This window comes from Pteropus medius, unplaced genomic scaffold, assembly GCF_902729225.1.
Source record: "Pteropus medius unplaced genomic scaffold, Ma_sr-lr_union100, whole genome shotgun sequence".
Lineage (NCBI taxonomy): Eukaryota > Metazoa > Chordata > Mammalia > Chiroptera > Pteropodidae > Pteropus > Pteropus medius.
The window spans coordinates 22,235,358-22,255,629 of record NW_024351073.1 but is presented as its reverse complement, the minus strand read 5'-3'; the positions used below and the strand labels follow the sequence as shown (position 1 = coordinate 22,255,629).

At 47.8% G+C, this 20,272-nt stretch overlaps 1 protein-coding gene across 2 annotated transcripts in view; it reads left to right on the top strand.

The window, feature by feature from the left end:
• ADCY2 (adenylate cyclase 2) overlaps positions 1-20,272 on the top strand; it is a 316,696-nt gene that overhangs the window by 201,916 nt on the left and 94,508 nt on the right. For both annotated transcript variants that reach the window (XM_039842794.1, XM_039842793.1), the window contains one exon: positions 17,959-18,107. In XM_039842794.1, the coding sequence (XP_039698728.1) occupies positions 17,959-18,107 (149 nt within the window). The remainder of the gene's footprint in view (positions 1-17,958; positions 18,108-20,272) is intronic.

Here is a 20,272-nt window from a genome sequence, read left to right as displayed (position 1 = left end):
GTGGCCTTCAGACTCAAGTCGCAACGTCATTTCTTCCCTGTGTCTCCAGCCTGCTGGCCCGCGTTGCAGAATTAAGACCTGACAGCTCCCACATTTGTTCGGTGAAACTCCTTAAAATAAAGATGATAGGTAGGTAGGTAAGTAGGTAGATAGATTAGATAGATGATACAAAGTTAGATGATAGATAGATAGATAGATAGATAGATAGATAGATAGATAGATAGATAGATGGATGATAGGTGATAGGATGATAGATTGATGTAGATACAGAGATCTGTAAAGTTGTAGACATAGCCACATATGTCCTATTGGTTCTGTTGTCTCTGGAGAAACTTGACTAATACACAATAAGCACATATTCAAAAATAATGATCTAGCAAACAAAAGTATTTTTATTTGTAGAAAGAATACGACGTTGTATTACACCTGGGGATTTCATTGGTCAGAGCCCTTATTTTATTCTCCAGTTACCTGAGATCAGCTTCGCCCTGGAAGAAGCCACATGCTTTGAAATTGTTACCCAAGATGTGAACTGTGACGAGAGATGTGACGTTTTTCCAGGACTTGCTCAGTCGTTACTGATTCTGGAGCAGCCCAGAATCCATCCGTGCTTCACTAGCTTCCTGAAACATGTCAAGACATATCTGGTTTCCGAATCGAACTGCACCCAGGACTAGGAGGCAGAGGAGGGGACGGCATGGGTCTGGTGATAGGAAATAGTGTCCCGAGGTTTTGTGAGAATCCCTTGAAATAGTTTGTGATACTTCTTAATGGATACTTCTCGTCTCATGCAAGAGAATTAGAGGGAACAAACATGGGAAGAGCCCAAGGAATGAGGGATGTGGGCAAGTCGGGCCCCCGCGATGCGAAAGCACGGCCACCTCCAGGCCTCGTGAACTTGGGTCACGTTCCATGATGACGCTCCTAGCGCACGAGCTTCCTGGGAGGGTGACCACGGAACGCAGACAGTGCACGATGCATCATAACCTCCTGAGACAGGCGAGGCTGCTGCGATTATGTTTTCATTTACCAAATGTCCTGGGTTTTAATTTATTTATTTGAACTCAGTGCCTAGTACATGAAAAACGCGGGACGCTTAACCTAAACCTAGGCCTTGTACACTACGAGATAGGGCGGGCTGGGGGGTGTCGCGGGGACCCGGGGAAGCTGTGGGCTCCCGTCCTGGGGCCGCAGCCATCTCCATGAAGGCTGCATCTCCTTCGTTTCGTAGGAAAGATGGTGGTCCCCCATTCCACCTTGCTTCATCAGCCGCTTCTCTCCAGACATTTCTGTCTCCGTTCATCCAACGTAAGAGGTTGCTGGAAACCCAAGGAGGTGGGAATAAGCTGGGGTCTCAAAATAACATGAATTTTTTCTAACGTTTAATGAGAGCGTATTATGTGGGAGACATTTGATAACGTTTTTCAAAAGAAACATCGATATAGTCATTGTGTAACAAAATATCCATGGACTGAATGGTTTTACTGAAGACCGATACTATTATACTGTCGTTTATCGTTATCATAGAAAACAAAAGTCTGCTTTATATACCAAGAATGTTTCCCAACGGTATATGGAACAGATACACACCCTCAGGTGCTCTAAAATGAACTCCCTTTTATCCTTCATCTACTATCTTGTATCCCATGTAATAAGTTCTCTAAGATTTGAAAAGTGGGTAGTTCTTTATTTTTTCCTGATGAAATCAGTCCGTAGTTGATTTTCATGATTTAACTTTCAGGTAAGACAGATGCATGATAAAAGCAAAGGAGACATTTTGCAGCTGGAAATGAAGTAATCATTACCATTTCGATCCTTCCGTTATGAATAACCCATCCATTCTTACTTTTAACTCAGTCTTGTATCTCCTCAAACGTTGGAAACGTTTTGATTCATCTGGTTTTTGACAGAACAATATCATTTGAGCATTTGTTGCAAGTTAAGAAGTAGGTGAAACCGGGAGAGAAAGTGGAAGCGTTTTAAAAATCGCGTTAGTTATTTTGCACCTTTCGCTGCTACTTATTCTGGAAATTTCCCAAAGGTGAAATGCTGCAGAGCAAAACTCAGCACAAAGGGGCATATTCTGTGGTTTCGCTGCTTAATGATCCACTCACAGAAGGTGATGCCCGAGTGAGTCTGGGATCTTCACGAAGAAAATGGAGAAGGATTTATGTTTAGTATTAATTACGCAACTGAGAAATACTTCTCTCTGTCAAAAAGCTGCCTGAAAAACTTGGTATTGTTCACTGTGGACGCGGTGGAGACGTTCGTGACAGCATATGAATCAAACTAATTGTAACTCTTACTTGGATATGAAAAAAAATGGCATGTACGTTCTTCTAAATTAAGTCTTTCTCGCACAAATTACTGGTTGCCACTGTAAATCAAGCAACGTGTGCTCTGAATTCTGGCTGCTGGAGTATTAGCTATTGAGTGAGGAAATGAGATACTTTGTTTGCAGCTAAACTCAAGTTGACTTTTTTTTTTTTTTTTTTTGCTGTATCTAAAAATAAGTGTCATAGAGCTACGGCTCCACCAGCTTCCACAGCAAGGAAGGGTGGCATGGTTCAGTCCCGCCTCCCATTCCAGGGGGAGGTGAGCGAGGGCTGAGGAGGTGGCCTGATGTCTCATCCCAGTGGTGGCCAGCGTGGGCTCGAATCTCGACCTTCTGGTGTACGTGCACCGATCTTGCTGCCCCATCGTCACCCTGAATTATGATGCAGGATGGCCACCTCCACGGCCACCAGCCACTGAAACCCAGGACGTGGCCGGACCCCCACATAAGTCAGTACCATCAAGATACGAGGTGGGGTGGGGTTTTGAGGGGTAGCTGGGGTTTGCTCCCTGGCTTGTCACCGTCCAAGCCCGAGCTCTGGGCTGCTGCCTTCTCTTCCTCAGCTGAGAACTCAGTGATAGCTTGGAAGGTATTGTTTTTCAAGAAGATTCATTTTATGGCTTTTATTGTCAGGTCCCGGGGCTGAGGAGAGGGAGATTATGCAAATACTACCAGCGGTGCCCTCTGGGGCAGGGAGGCGCCCTTTTTGTCCTTACTTCAGTTGCGGTGACAGCTCTAACGTGTCTGCCTTTCGGAGTGATGTTCCTCGGCACTTACTCTGGGAGTGACTCAGCTGCAGCCCGAGGGACAAATCTGGTACACCGTTCTGTTTTGGTAAAGCCTCCCGAGCTAAGAATGCTTTTTACATTGTTAAGTCATTTCTTTGAAAAATCCAAAGAAAGACAATATTTCATGACCCGGGGAAATGATATGAAATTAAAATCAGTCCCCACAAATGCAGTGTCGGCAGTGTCGGCACGCAGCCACGCTCGTCCGTTCGCTCCTTGTCCGTGGCTGCTGTCCCACTCCGATGGCAGAGCTGAGTGGCCGCGACAGACGTGGCATAGCGCAAAAGCCCGCACTGTTTATTTCTGGCCCTGAACAGAGAGTGTGCTCGATGGAGCGAGGCTGTGTCATGTCCTCCCGATGTGTCACTGCGGCTCCTTCCTGTGAGGCTACGCGATGCCAGAATCCCACAGAGCCACGGAGGGAGCAGCTCTTTGCGAGTGGCGAGCCTCAGAAGCTGCCCCACAGCCACTCCCTCCTGCTGCGTAGCCTAGGGGAGGTGGGTGACAAGGACCCAGAGAAGGCCGCAGTGTTGGGGCAGGACAGTTGGGAAAGAGTTAAGAGAATACTTCAGGAGCCTCGAGAACATTCGAACAAGGAAGGCATTGGCAGAGGAGGGCAGTGGGGACAAGTCTGAGCAAGACGGAGCAGGGGACTGAGCAGGGGACTGAGCAGGGGACTGCCTGCTGTCGGCTCCTGCATCCCCAGCGGCCACACGGGGGCCTGTGTGCCGATGCCCTCCTCCTCCTCTGTCCTACAGAAGAAGGTTCTACTAGGGGCTGGATTTCGTTCCCCAAATTCAGATGTTGAAACTCGGACCCTCAGTACCTCAGAATGTGACTATGTTTAAATTAAAATGAGGTCGGGGTGGGCCCTAATCCAATGGGACCGGCGTCCTTGGAAGAGCTTAGGACACAGATGCACACAGAGAAGAGGCCGTGGGGTGACACACGGAGAAGACAGCCATCCGCGCGAGCCAGGGAGGGAGGTCTCCGAGGAAACCGGCCCCGCGGACACCTCGACTGCAGCCACCGGAACGGTGGGCAATGCACTGCTGTTGCTGAAGCCACCTCGCCGGCGGCGCTTCGTCCCTGCAGGTCCCTGCAGCCCTCGCAAGCTCGTGCGGTGTCATCCGCCCGCCGTGACGAGTCCACCTCCGCAGCCTGGCCGTCTCCGTTTTTACCGTCCGCCCCGAGGCCTGCGCAGGCACAGCGGACGCAGAGGCTGGCGAGTCCCTTGTTTGCTCAGCACAAAAATAGGCCACACATGCTTGTCTTCTGAACGCGGGGTGATTCTTCAAGGCTCGTGAGTTCCAGTGCTTCCCAGGACAAGAAGCGTAGCATGGTTTTATTGACCGAATTGTTCTAGCACATTCTTAAGCACGCGCAGTGTACCCGACAGGCACTGGCATGGGCGCCTGGAGCCGGTGTTCCCAGCCTGGGCGCTGTCACTACTCAGAGCTGGACCTTCCTCCCGGCGGGGACTGGCCTGTGCCCTGCGGGGTGCTCAGCCCCCCTGCCCTCTGCCCACAGAGTGGACCGAAGCCCAGCGCCAAGGTGACAAGCAGGACAGGAAGAATCAATGAAGCCATGGCCCTGATGGCCCGTGGTGGTCAGAGGCCTCAGAGAGGCCCACAGGAGAAGCCGTGAAGGGCGGCAGCGGGGAGGCCATCCTGCGAGGTGCTGGCTGTCCACCGAGACCTGTCCCTGCACCCACGAGCGCATCCGGGGCCACCCCCCTGCCGCCGTAAGGCACAGCCCCGGCACCGGAGCACCCTAAGTTTGTGCTCCTCATCTGTCCCGCGCTGGGTGACGTGGGGAAGGGGGACCGCCCCTCAGGCTCCAAACGGCGTGCCCAGGCCTGTCCCCAGCCGCCCCGACTGCGGCACGGAGTCGACCCCCAGTCTCCTCCCCTCCAGTGTCACTTGTGGTGGCGGGTCTTTTCCCTAACTTATTTGGGATCTAGGAAGAGAAGGCTTTAAAGTGCCTGGTTCTCCCGCTACCTCCACCACGTGGTGGCCTCCGCCATCCATCCGTCGGGGTGAGGATTCCTCCCTAGTGGGCCTGTCTCGGGTTTGTGGGGATGGCTAAGAATCCTCGGGACTCTGCCTCCTCCGTGAGACCGCTCGGAAGTGGGGCAGGGTTGAGAGCCAAGCGCACCCCACATCGCACTCAGTTCTGGAACCGTCCATTCTCTTCTTGGCTTTAGCTTTGTGGAGTTCGTGATACAGGACCATCAGGACCATGCCCTTTTTGTGTGTTGTTGCTGTGGTCAGTGGATTTTCTTCATTGCTTTTGATAAATACTGGCCATTTCGTTAGGGAGGGAAGTTCTGCCCTGTAGTTTTCATGTGACACATAAATTTGGCCCCCTGTTTTACTTGCGTACTTACAGTCATCCACACACAGAACCGTTAATTACTGACTGTTTAGTAAGTTTAACAAATACGTAGACTTGCAAAGGATATGTAAATAATCTCTACCTGCTGCTCCCGCTCCCTAAAGTAATTTTGACTGTAACTGGGATACCCAACGTAAGTGAAAGACTTAGAGAACAATTCATGACAAGTGGGCATCACTGACTATGAAACCAGTGCTAATTCACAGGAAAGAGCCATGCGCAGGGGCTTGAACTAATCGAAGGAGATTTCCCCGCCATCAAGGCCAATGCACACGGCATTCTGTGGGCCAGCACTGCTCCGAACCCTCTGGGAAACTCATCCCTTTTACCACAGCAGCCCCGCCGGGGAGGAGCTTTTCCTAGTCCCTTAGGAAGAGGGGCAAGAGCCAGTTTCAAAAGGAGGGACAACAAACGAAACACGAAACGCAGCCAAAGAGAGCGTGCAGAGAGAATCGCACATCCAACTCTCCGGAACTTATGAGTGGAATGGTGGAAAGTTGGAGGTGGGACTGGATCCGATGATGAACGTGGTGGAAATGTTTCGATTTGAAGTGGGTTTTTTTTTACAGTAGTGGGAGGGATCGGCGAGCTCGCTAGATAAGTGACATTGTTAATGTTGACATCATGCTGACGTTGGGAGCGGATTACAAGCACATGGTTTTATGGATAGAAGCCTTCAACTACGACAGAACAGCTGTAAATACGATTGTTATTGTAATTTTCCTTGAAATAATTATTTCAAAAGTTAGTAAATAATTCTGTTTCATTTTTTAAAATGCACGGTACTATAAAACATGATTTTTTTTTTTTATTCTGTGGTTTCACAGTGTTGAATACGGATGACTGAGCATCAGGCATCTTTTTTTTATGTGAATTTCACATCCACGTTGAGTGAGAATCATGAGGTCCATCAATTGAATTGAAGTTTGGATGCTTCTTTTAAGGACCTTCTGCTCTATTATAATTGCATATATCATATGCAAAGAACATCTTGCTTTGGCGAGTGTGGTATATAGTATGGTATGTTTTTATCAACTACCAGAAAAATATTTTAGTGAAATCACAAACAGAGAACAGATAATTCCCAGATATTTCAATGGGTCACATAAGAGTGAATCACGAAACATATTTCATTGTTATTTCATTAAATTTCTCCTTTCTTTTCAAAATTATTTTTTTTTAAAGAAATCGCCTCGATCCTAACCAATTTTAGTTGACCTTTATTTTCTTGAGGAAAAAAGTTAAATATTATAAAAACCCTACTTTTTCTGAACTAATTTACATGAATTTATGTCTAAAGCAGTCTCAACTTGAAAGTGGCTCATGGCATTTGTAGATAGCTACTTAATTTCCATGTCTGTCGTGTTTTTTAAGGCATTTCTAAGAATTATCTGAGGTAGAAGCCAAAATGTGAGTCTAGTAGTAGAGAATGAAGTAGCATTCGCCCCATTTTCTCACCAAAAACTGGTCCTCCTGCGTCTTATCCTATGTAAGTCCAGCCTGGAGCAAGTGTTTGCATGAGGATGAGAAGAAATATAAATTGTGCATAGAGCTGAATATGAGGTGAATTCACAGAAAGCCAAGTCGGAATCTAAGACAGGTGGGACTTGACTTGACCTTGGGCACTGGGGGGCCCTCACAGAGAGGCCCTGAGCCTCCAGGGCCTGTGGAAATGGTTTAAGCCTTGGATCCACCATGCCTAAGGAGCCATGATTGTTGGAAGCGTTTGCCATCTGATCCGCATCCGTAGAATCTGGGAGGGCTTGTTTCTCACTCTGACTGGTAGAAATGGGGAAGCGAAGCTGTGTGAGTTCTGGAGCCCAGGCCTCACGAGGCCCTGAAGGTGCCTCCTTGTATTCTGGGACTGCCACCCCGAGGCCACCATTAGGAGGCCAGTCCAGCCTAATGAAGGCAAGTGGCCACGTGGATGAGAACCAAGGTCTAGCCACCTGCCAGCAGCAACTGCCAGACAGACGAGTACGTGAGGCCATGCTGGGCCTTGGAGCCAGGCCAGCCTTCCAGTGGAACGCAGTCATTGTGACTGGCCCGCAGCAAAACCAGCAAAGGAACTGCCCAACCGATTCATGGAATCATGAGAAAAAAAAAAAAAAATGTGTCAGTGCCCTAAAGCGCTAGTTTAGGGGTGACGCGTTTTGCTGCAGTAGAAAACTAAAACGCATTCCCATCCAAGCCAGGCCTGAGCTCCAGTCAGCATGAGCCCATGAGCTGGTGAGAATAACATGCTACTTCCCCTAAAAATCATCGCATTGAACTCAGTATTTTATCAGACATCATCCTTGCACGTGTCAACTTAGTGTCTTAAAAATCTGCTTACTGTTTGACGAATATTTTGATCGGCATGACAAAGTTGAGGATCGCCCAAGCTTACATAGGCTGACACAGTCATTCCCGTTAATCGATAAGTACGTTCTGTGTAACGTAGCATCTCCTCAGCCCCGACGCTCATTCCCATGCTGCTCTCGCTGTCTGTTTCCTGGCAGAAAACGCGCCCTCTCTTCCCTGTGGGAGGGCTGCAGTTCATAAGTTATTCATCTTCCATCAGCTCCTCCATGCTGCGTTCCGGGCCACGCGCCTCCCGTCACGCCGAGCGCTGGAGCCAGCACAGTTTACCTGAGCCCTGGGGTTTGCACCTGCGAGGGATGGGGAGGGCAGTGCAGCCCTAGAACCACAGATGCCAGAGCACCATGCGGAACAGTGTGTGAGAATGCAAATGACTTTCGCTCTCCACAATGGCCCTAGGAATCTGAGCACGCGTGCCTGCTGAAAGACCCTCCTCTCTCTGTACATCTACGTCTACAGGTACATAGATCTCTGTAGCTGTAGATACATATACACGCATACGTCACACACGTGTAGAATACGTGCGGGTATTTATTATATACTTTCTGCCATCATTTCTTCAATCACAGGGTTTTAAAAACTACCCCCCAAGTTTTTTAGATGTATTCCGTTTCTGCTGCCACACGCAAGGATGGCTTCCCGTTTCCTCCCGACACCTAACAGAGTAGAGGGAACCTAAAAACGGTAGAGACAGCAGAAAGCTACTCAAACGCCTCTCAGGCTACAAGGAGAACACGGGAGGGCAAAGAAGTCACGTGGCTTACCCACAGTCCATTGGATGGGCGACAGAGCTGAGGCCGGGACGTTCCCGCGCCGGCCATCACTGAAAAACCAGGCTTCGTGGTGAGCCGCCCAGTGGGAATCTCATTCGGAGTGTAAGGAGGCATCAGTCACACGTTCATGCGTTCCTTCCTGCAACCATCAGACAAACGTCGATCGAGCATCTTCTGGGCGTCAGGCTCTGTGTTCTGTCCTGAGAATTTCACACTGAAGAAGGCGCAGCCCGGGCCCACTGACACCCACAACCTTGAGCGGGATGATAAACACATGGTTTCAGGAGAGTTTGAGGGTGAACAGTGGTGCCTCTGGGGGCAGGAAGGGTCTGCAGGACACAGCTCTCAAGGACCAGGTGATAGACGGAGCAGTTCGTGATGAGATGTTTGCAGAATTGGCAGGGCTGGCCTTGGACAAGAACGCTGCTGTGGGTGGGCGTGCTGGATGGGGCCAGGTGGCTGGATGGCTGTAAGGGCGCAGCCGGATGAATACGGTCCAGGTCCTCAGGCAGCATGCTCTCTGGGGGGCAGGTGAGTGTGGTGCCAGGCCGGGGCTGCACATGGGTCAGAGGGGCCGGGCCACCGGCTGGGCAGAGAGAAGAGAGGGAAGCAAAGGACGTGGGGTTCACGGGGGCACAGTGTACTCTGCAGCACACTGGAGGGCTTGGGGTTTGTCAGCAGAAGCATTCGGAGCTGGGCTGACCTGACGTGGCGGCTTCGTGTTTTAGAGAGACCTCCGCTACGGAAGAGAAGGGGCGCGAGATGAGGACAAGAGGTAGGAGGTGCAGTGAGGAAGCGTCCGGCCTCAGACGGGAAGCAGAGGAGGCCGACGATGTCGCCGTAGGTTGAGGGAAGGGGCAGGACAGGAAGAGCTGCTGCCCTGGGCGCATGGTGATGGGTACGGGCGGGTGTCTGCTGGGCAGCTGGAGGACGGTCAGCCTTTCACTGGGGTTAGGTCCTCTGGAGGGCAGACGGCTCTGGGAGGGAAGATGAAGGTTTCCTTTTGCAAAATGCTGCCTTTGTGTCGTCCCCAATATCCGCTCTCGCTTCTTCTTCTGTAGTGAGAGGACCCTTTTAGGTGGGCGTGCGCCCCAGTGTCCCTGAGAGGTGACAGTGGCCTCGCGATGACCTCTGGGCAGCGGCACGGGCACAGTAGTCATGGCGTACTTCCCGGGGACGCTAGAGGGGGCTGTGCTCCTCCGCTCGGCAAGGGCGGGGCCAAGAAAGTGATTAAAGTGACAGACTTCGGGGTCCAGGGTAGGAAGGGGGGAAGTAGGGGAAGGGGAAGGCACTAGGGGAAAGTGGTCGGGTCGGAGGAGTCTGATCTTTAGAGCAGCGAGTTCCAGCCCGGGGATTTTACCCCCAGGGAGCACTAGCAATGCCTGGCGGTGTTTGGGTTGTCACAGCTGGGAGTAGGGGTTCTCCTGGCGTCTACTGGGTAGAAGCTACAAAGTCTAGTCAGAGTCACTGGGTAGATGCTGCTGAACATTCTGCAATGCCCAGGACTGCCTCCCACAACAAAGAAATATCTGGCCCCAAAGGCCAGTGGTGCTGAGGGTGAGAAGTGATGATGTAGAGCAGCGGTCCCCAACCTTTCTGCTCCTAGGAGAATCTAACACCTGAGGATCTGAGGCGGAGCTGAGGCGGAGCTGAGGTGGTGATGCTGGCGCTGGGCAGCGGCTGCACATACAGATGAAGCTTCGCTCACTCACCTGGTGCTCACCTCCTGCTGTGCGGCCCAGTTCTTAACAGGCCAGGGACCGATACCGTTCTGCTGCCTGGGAGTTGGGGACCCCTGTTTTAGAGGACGGGAGGATGAGGTAAATGTGAACAGTGAAGTTGCAGGACACTAGGGAATGGTGAGGGCTGTGGCAAGCTTTAGTGCACGATCCAACTACAGGTGTTTGAATTCTTCTAGCCGGCACCGGCACCGGCAATGACACCGACACCGACACACGTGTGTCTTCTCTGCACGCCAGTGAGCTCAGCCCACAGCCTGCCGCTTCGCTTCCCCTGGACTTAAAATTTCGACAAGTCTTAAGAACTTATGTGCTCAGGATAAAAAAATGGGTTCGGAAATACACCAAATCAAGGTTTCCTGCCACATTACGTGTATGATTAAACTTGAGTTATCTTTACATGTAACTTGTAATAAAATCTATTAGAAACTTTTTTTTAATTACAGAAGCTCCAAGCCATGATTTTTTGTTGTTGTTGTTGTTGGGGAGCCGTGCGTATGAGTCCTGAACAAGAAAGAGTCAGTGTTTTTATCTAATGTTCGATGTGATTCTCTCAGAGACATTACTATTAGTGAATCTCAGCTGGGCGGATCTTCAGAAGAAGATCTGCAGTCTGATGACTTAGAAGACATTTTTCTAAACACAGAGGTAAAGCTTGAAAAATAGTGTGTCTGCAATATAAACACAGATCAGGTGCGTAACAAGTTTTCGATCCAGCAAACTGCGGCAGAAAAGCCCTTTATGCTGGAGCGTGAACCATGGTCATCTCATCTGAGTTACTTTTCGTAAAATTCTAGGAATGCGATGGCCCTCGAGCTCTTTACTGTGATGCCTTTGCTGTACAGTTTGCCGCTTGCATCTTTAATTTTTAGCTGAGGACACCCAGGACATTGTCTGATGAGCAGAATAAGAATTAGTGGGATTCTTTTCTCATTCATTATTTTTTCCCTGAAAAGTGGCTGTCATGCAGAAATGGTGGGTACGTGCCTCCCTATCAACCACATTGCTGCCCAAGGGGGCAATTAGTTTTTGAGGGCAGGCACAGAGTTGAAAGGGTGCCATCTGGAGGGTCATGTCCTTGGAGACTTTTCTCCGGAGGCTGGCGTCGGGGTACTTTATTTGTCAGGGCCCAATAAGTGGAGATCTGGACACCACCTCAGTGCTGGAGGGTCCTTGAATCAATTTCCAGGTCAGCCACTCAGCTTCCCGGGCACGGCAGATACAAGTGCCCAGTTCAGGACTCGGTTTATATTAATATCACTTTATATCACTTTATATTAATGATGTATTCGTGAGGGAAATGCCATCCAGTTTTCTCTAGAAAGCGCCTCAGTTCACTCCCTTCTCGGAGAAGGCCTCTGACATCGGCTGCCGTTTGCTCGGCGCCCCGCTTGTTGGCCAGGGGTACCCTCGCTAGGGGTTCGGGGGGACAGGTGGGAAGGAGCCAAAGGCTGTCAGCAGCGTAGGCTCTCGGAGGCTCACCCCACAAGCAGTTTTACTCTGGGGCTGAATCTCCAAGTTCAGCGCAGTTAGGAAAAAGGACCACACTCCCCAACGAGAAAGTTTAGAAGCGTCCGTTACCGTCATCTGTGACCGTGGATATAATCTGTAATTGGACTTGATTAGCCCTTCATTCTCTAACTTCTCTTACCCGGAGAGTCATCGAATGTGAGTGACAATTTTATCCTTTCCACTTTATATTAATGACGTGCTCCCTAAAAGTGTCCCAGTCACCCTATTGAGTTTATAAATCAGAACGAATGGGAAGAGCCATCATCACTGGCTGGGAAGTGAGAAGACACTGTTCTATCCGGTCTTGACTCCCTCGTGACCGCCACCTCACTCGACCCCCTCTGAGCCACATCTGTACCTGTTGTTTTTGTTTGTTCGTTTTTTGCCAAAAATTTTTGAATTTAAATGAAATCGTACATGACCGGGGTTTGTAAAAGGAGAAAGCAATATATGCATGCAACAAAAGGACTTACTGTTTTGTAAAAAGGAACGGTGACTGGTCGAAATGCATGTTGGTTTTCTGCACGAAGCAGTCTAGTTTCCTTAGACCGGAAAGTGAACAGGCTGACGTTCCCTCCACATGCAAACACTGGCTGTTGATACGGCGCCTCAGAACTCGGGGCGCTTTCTCCCTCACCCTCCTCCCACTCACGGAAGTCACCCTTCCAGCGCCGGACAACCTCAGCGTCCGCCCCGTCGTCTTTGTCAGGATCCGTCCGTGCCCGCTGCCCTTTCTGCAGTCCTGGCTCTGTGCTGGGATTTGAGCACTTGGGTTTCTTCCTCTGCGTGTCACTAACTGGCTCCAAAAGAGTGAGAGGTAAAATCTAAAAAGCGCCTCTTATGGTTTCATGAAACGCTAGGGATTTACAGGGACATGGAAACCTTCAATTCTCCGTGGTCCATAGACGTAGTTTTCACACAACCAAACTGGGACTTGAAGGCTGGAGGGACTCGATCGAGGCTTTCCAGAGAGCGGGCGGGAACCACATTTTCCCCCCACTTCCGTGCCGTTTCTACTACAAAGTGCTGCTACTTTCTATCATATGTGACTATGACGGCTGAATTTTTTTGTAGACGTCAAAGAAAGATGAAGCAAGCCTTTCAAGTAACAAGAGTGTTCGGTGTGTTCCGTTTGGTTGACTGAAGCATAATTTCAAAGGAGGGACCTACGAGAAACACACTAAATGTTCTAACGAGGATCAGCAGCAGGGGCCATTGTCACTAGAACCTAACTGTGGGGACACACTGGTGGTGGCAGTTGGCACCCGTGGAGATGCTTGTTCTCTGACACCTGCAGACGTGGTCTGGGTGCAGGAGAAGGCGTTGACATCTCTTCACGTGCCTGGCGGGTGTTTTCCAAGTGCAGTGTTTCAGGCTTTGATTCCACATGGACACCTGGCCCTTCTGTACTGCAGGACAGTATCGGAGGACGTCGTCCCTCTCCTCAACATCACATTTGACCCTGTGGCTGCCCAGGGACCTGGCGTCTGTCCATCCTGAAAGCTAGTGTCTAGTGGGCACTTGGAAAAACATTTCGAACAATATCCCTTCTGTTCATGACATCGGTTTGGCATCTTCATATAATTGGATTGCATTTAAAATAAGAACTAAATGAAAATAAGAATTTTGAAGGAGAAAACAATGTTAAATTCTTATGAAAGGCGCTTGCCACTGCCAACTCCCTTTTGAAAAGTAAAGCAGCTTTAAATATTTATTACATGCATGGTGCATTGAAGGGACAGAGTAGAATATGCATTACTAGATCTTAACTCAAAATGTAAGCAGAAGTCTTCTAGGATTAAATTGGATTTCCCTATCAACCGAAAAAATCACAGAAATAGCATAAATATCTGCCGCTCTGTTTTATGATGTTGGAAATGCTTCTGAGCTCAGAGCGTGCTGAACTTTGATCGATAGTGCACTGAAGTGTACTAATTCTGTAGCTCTTCTACGAGGCACAATTTAAAAAAACAAGTTCTAGGGGAAAAAAATTATTGCTAATGAATAATAATTCGAGGTTTATTAATAAAGGGATGCATTGAAATGAAACCTTCAAACCAAGGCCACGTTCTTCATCAGATGACCTTTGAATATGCCAGAATTAGCCAAATTCTCTGTAGTAAGACAATCTTTTCTAGCAAGAGAAAGAAGCAACAGTATATACCCATCAGTCTAATGACAACTGATTTTCCAAAAGTCTCCTTAAGGAATCTGTCCAATGTACTTGGACAGATAATGCAGTTAGGTAATATCCAGTATGTTAAGCACTTAAGTTTGTGTGTTGCTTTCGGATACTTTTGCAGGGCACACGGCTAAATTAACAAATCTGAAATATTAATGGAACTATTAACCTTGTAGGATTATGAATTGAATTGAAATTTATTACACGTGCCATATTATTCGGCTTTGCTTTTAGAGTATAGCATCTCATTAGGGAAGACGGACAAATTTAAAGTGTCTTGATTCACCACATTCGAGTACAGAGCTTTTATTCGAGGCTCACCCCATCGTCCAATGCTGTGATTGCCCAGGGACATGCACAGACCCGGAAGGAAGTACTCTGTTCGTGAGTCAGAGGTCTTGTGGGCCACCAGAGGTTCCAGAATTGCATGACGGTGGCAAACTTTGGGTTCCTTTATTTGACTGGTTGGTCATTACCAAATCTTTATTCTAATCTCAATTCGCATGGTTTCGTTAACACTTTTGAAAAAGAAAACTTTAGTTTATTCGACATGTATTTTTCAAACTACCTTAAAAAAGCCAGTCATCCATCTATGTTTTGGTTTAAAACATCATAATGTACATTTGGACATTAAATTAAGCTATGGCTAGGAAAGAGAGTTTATATTCAGTTCTTCTTTTTGTTCATGAAATCTATCTTTAAAAAAAGGCTGGCTCTGTGATTTGGGACTTAGCATATTCTTATTACAGAATGCACGAGAAGGACAGAAGAAGCTTAGAAATGTCTACATTTATCCCAAGCAGACTCGAAGACAAGACTCTGGGTATAGTCACGTGGATGGGCAATGATTTCAGGGAGAAGAGGAAGGGAGGGACAGGTCAGCTAATGGAAACGGGCCGCTGGTGGCAACAGGGGCTCAGTCCTGCGGGAGCCCCTCTGAGGGTGTGTGGTACATGCTCAGATCTGCCCGTGAGGGGTGTGGATGTAGAAGCTGGGGTATTTATCCATCATTTGCTTCCATGTTGTAAGGAAACTGTGGAAATAAACAGGTTGCAGGAGACCTCGGAGGAAGGCAAAGGGACTATGGGTGGGTCACTGACAACCCCGGCTACAGGAAGTGTGACTAGAAACCAGTATAAACGGGGACGTCTACTGGTTGCTTTAAATGCGGCAGAGTGCGCTGAGTCCGGGGGCACACACGGGGCATCATCGTGAGATAACCATGCAGAACTGTGCCCACCGCGTGGTGCGGCCTGGTACATCTTATTTTCCCTTAGCCCTGGACTCATCCACCACCCATCAGAACGAGTACAAAACTGTTTTTTTTAATCTAATTAAGCTGCTCATCAGACATCTCTACGGACACACCGATTCCACTGGGATTTCTAAATATCTTAGGTCCAAATCCATAAGCTGTTATATTCCACATGCTAACATTCCTTTTCACTAGTTTAGAGGTCAATAAGTTTATATAGTTAGTGTCTGCTTGCTTTGATTATGACAGAGATTTCATGGCATCTCAGAGCAACACGTCCCCGTCTGTTCCCGTCCCAGGGTACAGCCAGGCAGGCCTCCTGGCTGCGGCTGATGGCCATTCCACACTTTGCTCCTCTGTTTAGATTTTCAACATCATTGAATGTAATTCCCGATAGAGTTGGCTAGTAGCTGTCATTTTAGGATTTATTTTCTATTTACATTTTTCTCTGATTCTTCTTTGTTGTCTTGCTTTGGAATAACTGACGATCTCTTCCCCATGTTCGCTGCTAGCTTGTTAGTCGTATGTTCTTTCACTCTTTGTGTTTCTAATGTGGAAATCGCATCCATTCTGGACTTACCACAGTCTAATATAAATTGATATATTTTGCCACTTCCCACTCAATTCTAGGACCTCAGAACGTTTTAACTTGATTTACTCCCATTTCATCTTTTGCGTGAATGTCACTGTGCGTTTCATTTCTGTTATATTTTAGACCACGTAAGACATTATCCTCATTATTTTATACAATTGAGGACAATTTATATTTCCCTAGATGTATATATGGACATTTAATTTAGTAAAAGCTTGATTTATCCATTTCGTTTCTTAATTTAAATCGAAACGTCAAGATTTGAACAAAAAGGGAGATGATTATGAAGTAAAAAATATTTTCTTCATTTCTTAAGTACCAATAAAATTTGGCGCGTCAGCATCAGCACTTAACGGCAAGCGGCCGTGCCCAGTGCACGACTGAAGTACCCCTTTCGCTTCTATTACAAGGAGGTTGGTAATAATACGAATCAGATAGAGTTGTTGATTTGATTCAACTGGTTGACATGAATAGAGCTCCTGGGTGCGCCTGGCACATAGCAGATGCTCCTGGACGATAGTCGTCCTTCTCTTTTCCCAGAGTCCCAGCCAGGCATGTGGCTTCCTCCAAACGCCATCCTGTCCTTCTGGCCTATGTGACAGCAAGTGCACTGCGGGCCAGCTCCCTGCTGGACTGCAAGCAGCATGGGATCAGGAACGCTGCCTCATTCATCTTTGCATTTACCGTTAGTGTTTTCAAGGGGCCTGGTATTTAATGGGCAATGATGAATGTTTTCAGAATAGCTGAACGGATGAAAGAATGAATGAATGAATGAACGGACAAATGATCAACACACAGCAATGCCAATTCATGGAGAACTGAGGACCCCCCCACAGGCTCACACCCGGTCGCCTGTTGACTTTGCGCCTGTCTTTCCCCGGAGCAGGCTGGGGTGGGCTGTGCCGAGAGCCATCCCATCTTCACGAAGATGCACTCCTGGACCACCCTCTGCTTCCTCAATGGAAGCTCCCAGTGGCCACCAAAGTGCTGTGCGCTTCGGAGGGTGGAGGGGAGGCAGGAGATGGACACTTGGCCCTGTGAGCCCTGGAAGAAAGCCCTTTTCGCCTCTGCCCCTAGAGTCTCACTACTTTGTCCACCAAAAAAAAAAAAAAAAGAAAAGAAAAGAAAAATAAAGGAAAGGAAAGGAAAAAGAGAAAAAATGTGGAGGATGGAGAAATGTGTCATTCAACAAATGTTTGTTTGTCAGCACTGAATACCAATCCTCACTCCACAATACTTGAAGAACACATTGTTCTCTGCAACAGATCGGCGGTTAAAATACCCTAGGATGAATATAAACGTTCAAAGTTGCCCTTCTGTGATTCTTTTCCTCAAAAAAAAATTGCATATTTTTCTTGAAGAGAATAGAAAAGTACTACTCTAGCTGAAATAAGTGCATGTTAAAGTAAGCGTAATGTTACATGCTGCTGTGTACTGCATTTACTGGAATACGAGAAAAGCTCATAGCATTTCATTGTGTTCTACCTGCAGTTTTTATAGATGACATTCACAGAAGCTAATCACCTCGACTCTCTTTATAACAGTTTGGAATCACTGAAGGGGAGCGAATGTTCATCAGAGGAGATGAAATATTTGAAAATATTTATCTTATTTAGGAGACATAGAATATTGGTTGACTTTCGAAAGCGCAATAAAGCTTGTACTTTATCTCTCATGCGAACAAGCAGGCGAAAATGAGTGTTTCCTGTCTTAAACTGACCGCCGGTTTCTGGCCTTCTAATATTATTTCTGCTTCCCTACTTTAAAATCAAAATGGAAAAATAATATCCTTGTGAAAATTACTTTGCCTTCCTTACAGGCTTAGAACTCAACAAACGATATAAAAACACGCTCTGACCTCAGAAGATTTGATTTTTTTAAATATGTACTTCTAGAATCTGTATTTTAACTTGTCGGGAGCAGCCCTCAAATTGGCCCCGCTACCAATCGGTGACGATTTCGAGCGTTGCCCGGATGTCGCCTTCGTTACTAGAAACGTCTCTCTCCCCCTCGCCCTGTTTCAGGAGCGGCTCCTGCTCTCGCTGCTGCCGGCCCACATAGCCATGGAGATGAAAGCTGAGATCATGCAGAGGCTGCAGGGCCCCAAAGCCGGCCACGTGGAAAACGCGAACAACTTCCACAACCTGTACGTCAAGCGACACACCAACGTCAGGTACGCTGCTCCGTTCTGGAACCTCAGCAAGTCTGGACTGGGGACATTTTAAGTGGGAGCCCGCGTCCGGTAATGCCGTGTCTCCCCTGTCACTGGTGACCCCTTGCACGTAGAGTATCGACCTCTCCACCCGCCCAGGTGCTGCCTTTTGGGGCCTTCACATTAAGATGACAAAATAGGGTCCGCTGCTTTGGGGACTGAGTCATCCCTCCTGGCCCGGCTCTCCATGGCTGACTGTCAGGCACAAAAGGGAGAGAAATGGACAGCGGGGTCCTGATTCCAGGGACTCCATGGTCTGGGCTCCTGGTGTCCCCGGAGCCCGGGACACTCAGCGTTGCAGTGAGATCAGGGCCAGGGCCAGTGAGCTCTCAGCACAAGGACGATTCCTCCTGACGGGCTTGGCTGGCAGACCCCAGGAGCTGGCAGTTTCCAGGGAAGCAGGATCGCCTGCTGTCCATCAGGAATGAAGGGTGTCTGGGGTAAGGCCAACTAGTGAGTAACGGCGCAGGGGACTGACATGCCCCTGGGTCCGCGTACAGTGAAAGGGACTGCTGTCTGAGCCTGGCACAGTCACGTCTCCTCCCCGGTGGGCCACTCCTGAGGTGACAGTACTGGAGAACGGACGTGGCATCTCCTGGGATTGTGACCAGGAAAGAGGATGTCGAGGCCCCTTGTTCCCGTGCATGTGTCCTGATGTGAATTCTTTACGCGTCGGGGTCCCCACCCCCAGCTCAATAGTTCAAGGACGACAACCACAAACACCTAAAATGTGTTTAGCATCGACTAGAGATGGAACCGGCCCGTCTGCCCCCAAGTCCAGACTCTTTCCAATGCATAATGCTGCTTTCTGGTCTGGGTGCTTCAGGTCAAGGATTTTTGAAGTTCATTAAGAAGAAATAAATTTAATTGCAACATAAATCCATTGCTAAGACAAGTATCATTTTGACACCAGATTTTAGAAAAGGTGGTCAGAGCTACTGGCAGACATTGTCCGAGCACTCAGAGACCTAATGTAAAATACTAAATGCCTACTCAGAAGGAGGTATTAGAAAAAAGTTGTATATTGAATGGTGCTATAGAAGTACCATTGGCTAAGTGAAGAATCGGGAGTAAAATTTAAAAAATAAGTTTTGCCATTTGTGGGGACAGATAAAAATTAAAGAACATTCACGCAGGTTTTGAAGTTTTACCTGTATTTTTCCCTAAAGAAAAAAACATTCACAGTATCTGACAAAGTGTGTAATACTAGAAATGGCCCTTTCTAGCCTTACGTGTCTGACAATACTCCTCCCATATCAGGAAGGGTTTTTAAGTCACTTATTGCGTATGCAAAACACATGTAGATAAATACAGCTATATCTAATTAGGGTCACAGAATAGCCGTTAGTAGCTGTGGCACATTGCAGGAACAAATAGACCTACAAAAATGACGAGACACCGCCAACTTCAGACTTCCCGTGCTATTAGTTACCAGTGTTTGTACAACAGATCACCCTAAAATGTAGTGGCTTAAAACGATAAACGTTTTCTTGCAGTTTCTGTGGGTCAGAATCCGGGAGCAGCTTAGCCGGTTAGTCCTTAGTCAGTCATCTCTGCAGTATCTTGTTGGTTATACAGGTCAGGAGGGGACATCCTTGGAGGGAGGGGACAGCCCAGGGTGTGAGCAACAGGAGAGGAGGGCCCTGGGGCCACCTTGGCAGCTGACTGTCACAGTATCTCAGGCAAGGGACTGGTGAAGCAGCTTCAACCACCGTAACTTCCCTCGCCGATTGTCTAGAATATGTTTGCAGTATTGAATTAAATTTAAATTCATGAAATATATTTGGAATCCTAAAGTAACTTAAATACTTAAAACTTAGAAATGTAAAACCTTAAACAGCATGGGGTACCAATTATATTTATTTATTTGTTTGTTTGTTTATTTATTATCGATTATCAATTATTTTTAAAAGAAATATGAAAAGGTGGCTTTTTCATCCTGGAACAGGACAGGTATAAGCAAAGAAGCAGCCATGATGCACAGGTAACACAGATAGTCTAGTCGATTCCTGAGGGTTTCTGAGAATTATTAGTTTTGTAGATGGTACCAAAAAGATCAGTTGCTAACTTTTAGTTCTGCTTTGACCAGTCATTCAATGAAATGCTTATTCTCTACTAATCGTATT